Source organism: Choloepus didactylus, chromosome 2 (assembly GCF_015220235.1).
Source record: "Choloepus didactylus isolate mChoDid1 chromosome 2, mChoDid1.pri, whole genome shotgun sequence".
In the NCBI taxonomy this organism is placed as follows: Eukaryota; Metazoa; Chordata; class Mammalia; order Pilosa; family Megalonychidae; genus Choloepus; species Choloepus didactylus.
The window spans coordinates 82,371,896-82,385,488 of NC_051308.1; the positions used below are offsets into that span (position 1 = coordinate 82,371,896).

Genomic DNA, 13,593 nt, shown 5'->3' on the forward strand with positions numbered 1-13,593 from the left:
AACAGTCACACTTTTACCAGTACAGATGAACAATACTTTTTTTTTCATTTTATTTACATATTTTTGGCTAATGCTGAGCTAACAGTCAACTAAAACGGCAAGATATTTTTTAGCTAAATCTCCCAAGTCCTTTGATAAGTATAACTGACATTATTTTTTCTAAACCCAAGTGAAGAAACTTACATGCAGATTTGCTAAATTTTATGTTCCTGATTTAGCACTACAATACTAGCCTCCTGGGATAATTTTAAACTCTAATTTTATGACCTAGCATTGGTGTCTGTCATACACAAATTTTCTAATCTTGATTAATATACTTTTATCCAAGTTATCACTGAAGATGTTGAATGTAAAAGGGCCAAGAACAGCATCCTATGTTATGTCACTAGAGACTTCCTTTTAGGTAGAAAAGAGGATTAATTAATTAATTAATACATTTGGACATAGTTGTTGAAACAGCTACAAAATCCCCTTAACTATACTATTCATCTCACACAGTGCCTTTGAATAATTTTGTTTGTGGCCCACGGTATGATATGCATTTTATATATCAATTCAGTTTATATATAAGTAGTGTTAGATGTAGCAATAAAACTGAAAAATATTTTCATAAAATAACACATCTAATCTTTACTACATTTGATGTACTCTGACATTTTTAATTCTATTATATACGATTCATATTTTTCCAAATATCTGCAATGACAGATTTTCAATTTCCTGACCCACTTACTGGGTTGTAACCTGCAGTTGAAAAAAAACACTAATTTACATTCTACCTTGCTTGCCTGGGAAGATGCCATCCTGAAACTGTGTTATCCAGGACTATGGATGGATATTACCCATCTTTTCTTCCTGTCTTAGAAAGAAAAAGCAAGACAGGAGAGAAGAAGGGAAGAAGGGAGAGAGAAGGGAAGAGAGAAAGAAAATGAGTTTTGTTTCATGTGGCTTGTTTTTATAGAAACCTATTGATCACTATTTTTTTTTAACAAAATGAAGAAAAAATTTATTGTGGATAGTACATAAGTAAATGTGGTTTTAATTTTCATAAGATGTGTTACGTGTTATTTTACAAGGAAGTAAGACTGTTGTTAAATTTCACTTCCCCTCACTCCTCCTGCTAATCCTTTAATAGCTCCTAAGTAAATGATTCTACTGTAATGAACTCAAGAGAATCATGATGTAGGAAGAAATGCTAGTAAAAACAAAGGGAATTTTAAACAATATTACAGATCTATGGTTACCCTACATAATTAAATATATATTGAATCTACATTTTAACACACACATGTGCAAAGAGCAAAGCCAGTGATCAAGCTATAGTTTAGATATTGGAAACTGATACATATCTTAAAAAAAGATCACTTAGTATTTTAGTGAAAGAGGTGCTTATGTTTCATTCTACACAAACGGATGGCTTTTTAAATACAACCATTCACTGCATATAAAATATACATTGCCACAAATTCCTTTTATAGAAACAATATATAGTAATAATGAACAAAGAAAAAGAAATATATAACAAGACACTACATATAACAAGATTATAGGGATAAAAGGAATAATATAGAATAGGTATAGTTCTGGGTAACTATTATCCAATTGGTCTTGCATTTATACTAAGCCTGAAAAAAAAATGTTTCTATTGACATAATTTTTCCACTTTATATAACACTACTGCACTTTCCTTCCTCCTTTTCTTCCATTTTGGTAAAGAAAGGAAAAGCACATAACGCTGCTATAGGTGCCCAACATAATAACTGAAAACAAAAAATCAGGAAGGTCAAGGAAAAGCTTAAATTATCTGGAAACGAAAAAGCATTTAGCTATTTGAAACATTCCAACCAATAAAAAGGGCCTGCCTGTTTTAATGGAGGAATATTAAAAGCAACATATATAGTCTAAGACTTTTTTATGTAGGCACATAACAAACACTGTTTAGAAGTTAAGCATTTTAAATGGAGACAGAAGGCAAACAGGGTCAGAAAAAGAGAAAGATACTCCAACATGAAGTGATCAGTATCTATCAATGGAAAAGGACATTACTGGTCACGACAAACAAGAAGATTTCTAACACTACAGGCTTCAGGACTGACACCATTTTTAGTGCTAGAAGAGATCTGGGAGACTTCTAGGTCAGTGATTAGTATGGTTTACACCAAAAAGACCCCTCCTATTAAAAATTCTTCTCTCCTCCCATGGTTTCAAATACTGTACTGAAACCTTTTATCTATAAATCTAAGTAAATATGCATTTAATATGTAATAAAAAAATTAAGAGCAATAAAATACATTAGGTTTTCTGAAAAATTGAAAACAGTTTCTGATACTTCAAATGTGGAACCCTAGAGGGATAGGATTTAATTTGTTCATTTCAAGACGATGCTTTCTTCCTGAAGACCGGCTGCTGGTAATCGTTGGCTCCTCTGCCACATGGCAAGTCACATGGCAGCGTCTGCTGGTCTCGCCCTTCTCTTCTGGGTTTCCCTGCTTTTGGCTTCTTGCTTCCATGGCTTTGTCTTCCTCTCTGTATTCATTCCATTTATAAAGGACTACAGTAAGAGGACTAACACCCATCCTGAATGAGGTGGTTCACACCTTACCTAAAGTAACCTACTTAAAAGGTCCTACTTACAGTGGGTCCACATCCACAGGAATAGATTAAACTTAAGAATATGTCTTTCTGGGGTACATATGGCATCAAACCACCATAGTTTGTATGTTCAGCTCTTTTTTTTTGGTGCGATATGCGATTAGAAATAGCACAATAGTTTTGGGTATTTCAAAGGTTTCAGTGAAGGACATATCTTATTTAAAAACTGAATAGTAAGAGACTCTAATTTTCAGTTCCAATCTATCCTCAATACCCCTCTTTTAGCTGACTATTAAATAATTTGTGAGATGTAGGTGGGTGGAGGTGGATTTATAAGCTGAATTTACCCCTATATTATTTATGGTTTTTCATGTGCCCTGGTATCTGAGGATTGCAGTCTATAAGACAACCTCTCTTGGAGAAGAAAGTTAAATAAAGAGAAAGACAATACTGTCTAGGAGAAATGCCAAATTCTATTTCTGTCATTCGTGTCTTCATATTACCCATTACTTCCTGAACTGGCAAAAAGTCAGTCTGGAAACTATCAACTCCTACTTACTCTATTAGGACATCAAGAGATATGACCGAATGGTCCTGCCAATACACATAGAAAACGGCTATTCATTAAATGATAGTCCCCACATTTTTAACAGTAACAAGACTAAATCTATTTAGGAAAAGTGACCAAGATACAATACATTCTAAGACACAATTTTTCAAACAGGGTTGTAATCTAATAGAGGGCCATGAAATCAATCTAGTGGATCATAATCAGCATTTAAGAACTGAAATAGAAACAGAAAAAAATATGGAAAATAGAGCATACTAAGCAGTAAGGATAAATATTGTTTCATGAAAACATTTAAAATTTTTTAAATATTTTGTATATATACAAAAATAGGTACAAACATACATAAAACACATCTACATATGTATACTAGGTCATAATGTATATAAATTTTTGCTGTAAATCAAAATAGAAAAAGTATTTGTCTCCTGCTAAGTGAAGATACTTATTTTTCTTTGTAAACCAAGAAACATTATCTATTCTTTGTAATCTAAATTATCCATTTAGAGTTGAGAACAAAGATCCTTCAAAAACATACATATCATGCTATTTAATTTCCCAACTGCTAAAATAAATACCACACGATGGGTTGGTTTAACAACAGGAATTTATTGCCTCAAGGTTTCAGAGGCCAGAAGTTTGCTTCCTTTCAGGATCAGTATCTTCTGGCTGGCTGGCAATCTTTGGTGTTCCTTGGCTTTTCCATCACATGGCAATGCATAAGTGGTATCTTCTCCTTTCTCTTCTGAGTTCCACTGACTTCCAACTTTTGGCTGTTCCCCATGGCTGCTCTCTCTGTGTTCAACTTCCTTTACTTATAAGGACTTCAGCCATACTGGATTAAGGTCCACCTTCATTCAAGTTGGGCACACTTTAAATAATAATATTCCTAAAAGTCCTATTTACAAAGGGGTTCACACCGATAGGACCAGGGGTTGGGACCCAAAAAAGCCTTTTTTTTTTTTTGTACAATTTTTTTATTCGTGTAAAATTTCTCTTTCAAGAGTATAGATGGAAATGTTCACAGCAGAAAACTTGAAATATGAATTAAAAGGAAAATATGTCAATATGTTTTTGCCTTACCTTTTTTCAATCATATTTTTTATTAAGGAATATAACATACATACATAGAAGCAATAACTTTCCAAATGCAATTTTAACAAGAGGTTAGCAAATTTCAAAGAATATTATGGGTTACAGTTCCACAGTTGCAGTTATTTCCTTATTGTGAATTATAACATATATGCAAAGAGGTAATAACTTTCAAAGTATGATTTAACAAGTAGTTATATTCTTTTGTGGGGGACATGACTCTTTCCCCAACACATGCTAGCAAACTTGACCTTATATTTTTTTCATTTACAGCCTTAGATGATATCCAATAGCCTTTTCTCAGTCTAAATCCTTGTTTCCATTGTAAAATGCCTCCTCTTTTCATGTCCTCCTCCTCCTTCCACATGGTTGCCCCCTCTTTCTCTATCTACACTTCTGGATCATCTTTATCCTTTTACTTCCTAATTGTGGAAATTATCTTCACCCTTGGAATACTGCAATTCCTTCTCCACATTTCTCCTTTGCATAAAAACTATCCATTTGCATGGATTCAAATAATATTGCTATGCTCTCTTTGCCTTGCAGATACTTGCAACCTAGCAAAAAAGACATGCAAATATGCCATGCCCTTTCATAGCTCTGTGCTATTGCACAAACTATTCCCTCTGCCTAGGAAGAAGTCATAAATGCAGGGGTAAGAAATTTGCTTGTTTGTTTAGATATTTTTTGTTTAAAAGGAGTGACTTGATAAGGGGGCTGAGCAAATAAAAGAGAAGTTAAACATTTATTCAATAATTCTTAGAGGAAATAATCACTAGAGCAAGGCCTCGAGGAGCTGGAATTCACTCAATAGTTGTAGAGATTTGCCATGGACCAAAGAGAGATATCTCTTTCACAAATATTACAGGAATATAAATAAGGGTGAGAATGGCTATATGTATTGGGAGGGGTGGTGGTGGCATAGATCTGTATATGTGTTACACATCAACAGGAGTTGATGGCCTTTATTTGTATTTGTAAAGCAGGGGGTAAAATGAACATGAAAGGGAAGATGTGGGATTAGAGAACTGAGGAGCATGATAAAAGATTTTAAAAGGCACTTTGGAGCATGGAAAAGAGTACTGATTAGGAACAACAGACAGCTTTCAGGGTACCATTGAGGGTGCAATAATAAATTTATAGCGGTTCCAATTTGTGCTGCTGTACAATTTTTTTTTTTTTTTCCAATTGCCCTAAGCACCCCTGGGGTGGTGGTGGGGAGAGAGCAGGCATGATGAAAGTAAAAGGCTGGACTGGTCCACGGTTGGAGTTTTGCTATGCAGAAGCAATATAAGGCAATCAGGGTAAAGGTATTAAAAGCACAGGGGACAAAGTGGTTAAAATGATTGATGGAGAAGGAAGTGAATCTGGGAGGGGCATGACAGACTGGAATAAAATAAGGGAGTCAAAGTATTGAGCTCTGTGAGATGGAAAAACAAGTTAAAGCAGGGGAGTAGAAAGCTTAAAGGCTAGGAGATGCGGTCATTGGCTCATATATTAGAGTTTAATATTTTAGAAGAGAGCAGTTCTGAGTGATGGATGTAGCCATAGAAGTATGCGGCCAAAGTGGACCAAAACTAAAAATGGGTTGTCCACATGGACACTGAAGTCATCCAGGCTGATATAAAAATTTAAGGTGGAGATTTAGATTGGGAATCAGGTGTCTAAGTTCTCAATGAGCATCAAAGAGGTCAGGAGATAAATAAACAGGAATGGCAGAGTGAAATCTCTATAGCATAGTAGATGCTTAGAAGAAGATACATTTTTACAGGAAGATGTAGAAATACTGATTTGGAAGGAACAATAGGGAGCTAAGAGAATAATGGATTCAGCCTCCGACTTCTAGCAACTCCTTCTTATTGCCTTCTCCCATTATGTCATCTGTATAAACAGAATGATTAGCCTGCACTGAAGGCACACAGAAAGGACATGTTGAATAAGATGCTTCCAGAATTTATGAACAACTTAGGAAAAAAATCATCATCTGAAAAGAAACTAGTGAAGTGGTTATGAAACAATTCATCCTTAGATTAGCCCACTCTAACATTCAGTTTATGATTATGCAAGCAATAAGATTATGATATTTCTAAATTCTTCACCAAGAGATGAGATTATATTCTCAATAACCATGGCTGATATAAAAGAAAATTAAAATTTCCTCTAATTCAATAACAATATAAGCAGGAATGTGACTTGTATACTAAGTATAAAAAGGGAAAATTTAGAGTAATTTTATCTTTTGGAAAACAAATCTAAAAACTTATATGGTAACAATTTTTGCTTATCCATTTACTACTCAAGGAATAGATGGACTATTTGACAGGTATTCCAGTTATTTATTAGGGTGTAAATTCAATAGTGCAACAGGGATTATGAGTAAGGTTTTTCCAAAGTCTAGATGAAATGTCCCTCTGAATTTAATTCACTTTGTACCGATTCCGTACTCATGAAACAATATGATTATCAACTAGCTTCAAAGGAATCTTGCTGTCTGAAGGCAGTGCTCTGGAGCAGGGTTTCATTATTGAAAATTTTTCATTATTAAGACAATAAAAATTCCAAAAAAAATCTTGTATTTTCATTATTTATAAATTATTGACATGTATTGTTTTAGTAATACATCTATGTACATTATAACATATGTATATATAAAACTCAGAAAATGTAAAAGGGTCAGACATAAATAAAAAGAAGTTCTAATATTTTCTTCCTGCACTCCAAAAGTATCTTGTAGATCTCACTCTGGAGACCACCACTCCAGAGAGACAGATATGAGAGTTGCAGGTAATGAATACAGAAAACTGATATAACTGATAAACTGGAATTGTGTGATTCTGCTCTGGTAAACAATAAAATCAAGTTTCTGACTATTTAAAGCTTTGGATCGGGTTACAGATTGTGAAGCTCTATCATAATGAAGGCCTGAAATCCTTGTAACTACAAGAGAATCTAGGCAATGACCACATAAGGCTTAAACACTGAGGTACCAAATGTGTTCATACCCGTTAAAAAAAATATCCCTTGCGTGCAGTACAGCAAAGGAAACAAGCCTTGATAAAAAAATGTTGACCAGAGGTTTAAACAATTACATGCTAGAATTTCTTCTTCTCTAGAAGCAGAAAACATCTCTTACATAAAGTACCAAAAGGACAACTCACCTGAATAAAATGTATTGATTTTGGCAAGTTCTTTCTCACAGGTTTGGAAAAATTTTTCTTCAAACTTGGCAAAATACCTCTTTACTGTGTCCTCATCTGTAACTGAAAGGCAAGGGAAAAAATATTTAAATTTAATGTCTGAAAGCCAATTGGGAAAACCATGGAAATAAAAATTAAAGTTACTACTTTCTTAGTCATATACAACTCTGTACTTCTCGAAAAACGAATTGTGAAGCATATTAAGAAAAGACTCTTCAAAGGACTCATCAAAGGAATACAACCTTTCTTTAATTGAATAAGACTCTCTAAATCCCTACTATAATAAGTTTAAACAAATTTATTATGTGGACTCTAAGAGTGGTGTGAATGAGATGATCTCTTAGCTCTTCGTTATCACCAAAATTCTAAGACATTATGATAAACAGTAAGTTAATGGTAGAGAAAATAAATGTTCTAAGACTTCAGAAAAGTAAGAAACTACTGTAGATAGGGGTAATCAAGGAAGATTCAAGGTGTTGGTGGAGCTAAGTAGGATTCAGATATGAGGGGCAGTAGTGAGTACATTAAATATTTCAGGCAAGAAAAAAACACAATAGCAAAGGTATGAATGTATGAATATGTAAGATGTTTCTGGAGAAAATGAGATGACTGTTCTTGTTAAATTGTTATCCACTTATTTTTTCTTCAGCTACACCAGATACAGAGAAAGGAATGGACTACTGGGTACAAATTAGATGAGGAAAATCTTCAGAAGCAGTGTAGGTATTGGGGATTGAATCATGTCGCCCACAAAAGGCATGTTCACGTCCCAACCCCTGGTCCTGTGGGCATGAATCCATTTATAAATAGGACCTTTGAAGATGTTATTATTTAAAGTGTGCCCAAACTGAATGACAGTGGGCCTTAATCCAATATGGCTGAAGTCCTTATAAGCAAAGGAAATTGGACACAAAGAGAGAAGCCATAAGGAGAAGCCAAAAGTTGGAAGTCAGTGGAACTCAGAAGAGAAAGAAGACGCTGCATGTGCATTGCCATGTGAGGAAAAGCCAAGGAACACCAAAGATTGCCAGCCAGAAGATACCGACCACAGGAGGAAGCAAACCTTCTGGCCTCTGAAACCTTGAGCCAATAAATTCCTGTTATTAAGCCAACCCACTGTATGGTATTTGTTTTAGCAGCCAGGAAATGAAAACTGTAGATAACATAAATGAGTTGAACAAGTGGGTGATTGTGCTAGTAGGGTGATAAATGGCAACTAACACCTTCAGGATAAAAATAGATATGACTATGACAAACTGGAGAGGACATGTCCATCTAGTTGCTTCATGTCATGACATGGAGCCTACATGATCAGATCATCTAATTGTCAGATGATCTAATTTTTCAGGAGAAGCCAAAAATCCAGATATTTTATAAACACTGTTTAACAATCAATATATGTCTCGGTAGGCTGGATGCTCTTTGTGACTTTTGTCATATAGCATAACAATCTACTTAACATTATATGTACAGATATATGTAGTTCTTAAGTCCCCAAGCATAAAAGGGTGTTTTTGTTTCCCAGTGAGATTTGACTTGACTCTCCAAATGCTAGCCATAATATAGAACTGTGCCATTTCTGGATTTATGGGGCAGATTAAGTTGAATTGTCCAGACAGAGCATAGGCTCCTCTGTCCCTCAGGTACCCCAAATCTTAGTTGCAATCTCAGAAAATCTTAAATAATGCACCTGTCTAGGAATAAGGGAAATGGTATTTCCCTGAATAATGTGGATATACAGACATACACATACATACATACATACATATGTATACATATACATTCATACTCTGAGAGATATTGTAAAGAAAAAAGCTTAAAGTGAAGTTCTAAAAAGCATGTTGAGTCTATTACATTAATCTGAATTACAAAAATGTAATAAAAAATTAACACTGCACAAAACCGTGATTTTATTTATACATACCTACTTCTCTATTTCATATGCTTTAGACCTGAGCAGATAATGCAGGATATTCTATTGATTTTGCAATAAAGAAGGGAAGGCCTCTTAAGTTCCTCATGTAAGCTCAGCAATTTAGGTACAATAAAGACTATAGCTGTCCAAGGCCACTGAGAATTATTTTTTCAAAACATAAAGCAGGACACAACTTTTCTTTTTTTAAAGAAGACCTTGGGTTAAAGAAGCTCCATGGCAACAGATGCTGCTTTTATAACAGCAGCTAGTTATAGGTGATTTAAAATAAGAAGAGCAATGGGCTTTTCTATTGAATTACCTACATTATCTCACTTTTATTTTATTCTTTATTGTATTGTTAGGAAAAAAAACCCACAAGCAAAACATGGGTTTGGCAATATTTACTTTGTTCCCTATTAACAGACTCCTTTCAATAATATGAGGTGATGGAATTAGACAAAGTTGCTTAGCAAACTGATTTAAACATAGCTTCTGTTCTTAAAATAATTTTAACATAAATTAATGTTTATAAAGAAGTTGCATATTTAGCAACATCAACTATTTAAAATATTATCAACAATCTAGAAACAACAATTCAGGCCTCTGTGGAACTAAACCATATGTAATATAAACTGTACATATTAAAGAATGAATTTACCCATGAATCAATCTATGAATCCTTAACTTCCTCACCTTAGAGCCTGTTTTATTTAAAATATTAGCAGTTTATTATCTAGTACTGTAGTTCACACATAACTTAGCCACAAATCAGAAGAGGGCAGAGTAAGATTACAACAACAGTAAGAAGTAATAGCTAAGAGAGGAGGAGGAGGATAATAACTATAAATAAAAGATGTCCTGCAAGAATAGCTAAGAAAAATAAATTAAGGACAATGTTCTTGTCCTCTCAAGTTTGAAAAGATACTGTAAACTACTGTAGTTAGAAGTATACTAATGGTAAAGGAAATAGAAATACAAGACGAAAAGAACAGAAAAATGACTCCAGAAACAGATTTGCCTAGATATATTATGGACATTTAAGACTGAGATAAAGGAGCATTTCAAATCAAAGAGAAAAGAATGGATTATACAATGAGTATTCCTAGACGTCAGATGGACGCAAATTAAAGAAATATAGTTTTACAATCATTAGATTGGAAAAAATTTTTAAATAGTGATATTTTGACAATGGTGAGGGTAAATGAACACTCTACCTCTGTTGGAGGCAATGTAAATTTGTATAGCCTTTTAGGAAGACAATTTTGCAGTAGTTAGCAAAATATTCAATGTATTTGCCTATGATCTAAAAACCCCGTATGTAGGAAATACATTCTAAAGAAATCTCTGCACAAATTAAATGTTTCTACAAGGATGTTCATGTACCATTATTTTCAATAGTGATAAAGAAAACAAACTGGTGCCAACAAAAGGGGACTGGCTAAATAAATTATGATGTTACATAACATTATGCAGCCATTTAAATGATGATATAGACACATACTGGTATACATGAAAAATCTAAAATACATATTAGGTAGCAGAGTATGTACAGCATAATCCCATTTATGAAAAATATGTACATAAATTAATATTCACAGGTATAATCATAGAAAAAAGACTCAATCCAACACAACATCATTAGTCATTAGGGAAATAAAAATCAAAACCACAATGAAATGGTACTTCACACACAGTAGGATGGCTACAATAAAAAAGACAGGCAACAAGAAATCCTGAAGAAGATATGGAGAAATTGGAACTCTAATAAATTACTGATTGGGAATGTAAAATGGTGCAACTGCTTTGGAAAACAGTTTGCCATTTCCTCAAAAAGTTAAACATCAAGTACCGTATGATCCAGCAATTCAACTTCTAGGTAAATACCCAAGAGAACTGAAAACATATGTTCATAAAAAAAAAAACTTGTATACAATTGGTTATAACAGAATTGTTCATAATAGCCCAAAAGTGGAAATAGCCCAAATGTCTATCAACTGGCAAATGGACAAAACATGATAAAGCCATATAATGGAATATATTCAGCCACAAAAAGAATAAAGTCTGCTAATTTATGCTACAACATGGATAAACCTTGAAAACATTATGCTAAGTGAAAGAAGCCAGACACTAAAGACCATCTATTGTATGATTCCATTTATCTAAAACTTCCAGAATAGGCAAATCCAACAAGACATAAAGTAGATCAGTGGTTGCCAGAAGAAGGTTACATCTTGGGAGGTGATGAAAATGTTCTGGAATTAGATAGTAGTGGCGATTGTACAATCTTGTAAATACACTAAAAACTACTGAATTATATACTTTAAAAGGATGAATTTTATGGTATGTGAATTATATCTCAATGAAACAAAGGGACACTTGGCAATGTCTGGAGACATTTTTGGTTGTCGCACTGGGAGGGTGTAACTGGAGTCTACTGAGTAGAGGCCAGGGAAGCCACTCAACATCCAGTAATGCCACACCACTACAAACACCACCACCACAACCCCTCTCCCGCAACAAAGAATTATTCAGCCCAAAATGTCAACAGTGCCAAGGAGAAACTCTGCTTTAAGGCAAAAGATGCTTCACTATGCTAATATCCATTGTTACTCTAGGAGAAGGGGATTTAGTTTATCGTGTTTCCCAGAGTTACTTTTAAGAATACAACCCTTCTTGGGAGTGGGAGAGTGAAGGTGGAGTTCTAATGGCAGAGGGAGGAAAAGGAAAGGGATACAGAGTAGCTATTAAAATCTCCAGGAACAGTATTCTGTGGAACACGAGATTGAGAGGAGCCAAATTTAATAGCATCACCACCACCTCTTTGCATTTTATTATATTCCATACACAATAGTTTCTGACAATTTAGTTTCTCCTACACGTAAAAAAGAGAGCTGATGAATAAAAATTAAACACATTACTAGGCTCCATCAAATACAAAAAGAATATTTAACACTATTGGTTTCATGCTTTTAACAAAAAAAAAAGTTTTCTTTTTTAGACTGATTTACAAACTAGGAATAACACTCAATTTTTTTCTATATGCTAGTTCATCAACAGATGGGTAGATGAATTATATAAAGCATGTGGCAAAGAAGATTTCAAAGGTAAAAACGTTACTCCAAAACCATTGGTGTGGTAGAACAAGAACTAAATCAGGAGTCATTCATTCAACAAATATTGAGTACCTCCTGTGAACCCCGCATTTTGAGGTCCTAGGGAGAAATGGTAAGCAAAATATGCATAAACCCTGCTATGAGAGAGTACTGTCTACCTGAGGAAACAGACTTTAATCAAATAATCACACAAGTATACAACCGTGTATTAGTCAGGGTTCTCTATGGAAACAGAACCAACAGGAGACATATGTAAATTATAAAAGGTCCTCGATGAACTCCCCAGGAGAAGCTGGCTAGCTGAAGAAAATTCCGTAGGGCAGGCTGCAAGCTGGCACTCCAATAACAGTCTTCAGTGAATTCCCCAGGAGAGGCTGGCTGGCTGAAGAAGTGAAAGTTCTCTCTCTTCTCCCTTAAAAGCCATTGAATGGATTAAATCCAGCTGACTGAATTCTCTCATTGTGGAAGACACTCCCTTTGTTGATGTAATCAGCCACAGATGCAATCAACTGACCGATGATTTAATAAACCTGCCTTCTGGTTTATTAACCAGCCAAAAACGACCTTGCAGTAATGGTTAGGCCCATGCTTGCTTGACCAGACACCTGGGCACCATCACAAGGCCAAGTTAACACATGAACCTAAGCATCACAAACTGTTATATAGATTATGAAAAAAAAGTAAAGATAAAACAGCAGTGCCATCATTTATTATAAAATACATAAACAAGCTCTTCAAGAGTTGGAAATTATATATCATTCCATTTTTCTTCTTGAACTTCTAGTTCCATTCTATTTACACTACATAATTTTACCCTAATATATTTTTGTGCTTAAAAGTCATTTATTAATCATCCTGTCATAGTCCTAGCTATTAAATATGTATATAAATTAAAATTTAAATACAAAGCTTTCCTAACCCATAGAGGTTTAAATATTAACATTTCTTCTAGATGCGGCTATCATTACAACTATTAGAACACACTTCATCATAACAACATAAATATGCAATAAACTTTGAAAAATATTAAACATAAAAAAGTAAAATGTTTTTGGTAGTTTAAAAATGATTCTCATATTTAAGTGGAAAGAGTTTCCCCCTGCCTTTAGTTCATGT

General features: G+C 34.2%; 1 protein-coding gene across 1 annotated transcript in view; it reads right to left on the reverse strand.

Annotated features, from left to right (window-relative positions):
* The window catches only part of XPR1 (xenotropic and polytropic retrovirus receptor 1), a 340,971-nt gene that overhangs the window by 93,443 nt on the left and 233,935 nt on the right, over nt 1–13,593 (reverse strand). The window contains 1 exon segment of the mRNA XM_037825237.1: nt 7,411–7,512. Within this exon segment, the coding sequence (XP_037681165.1) occupies nt 7,411–7,512 (102 nt within the window).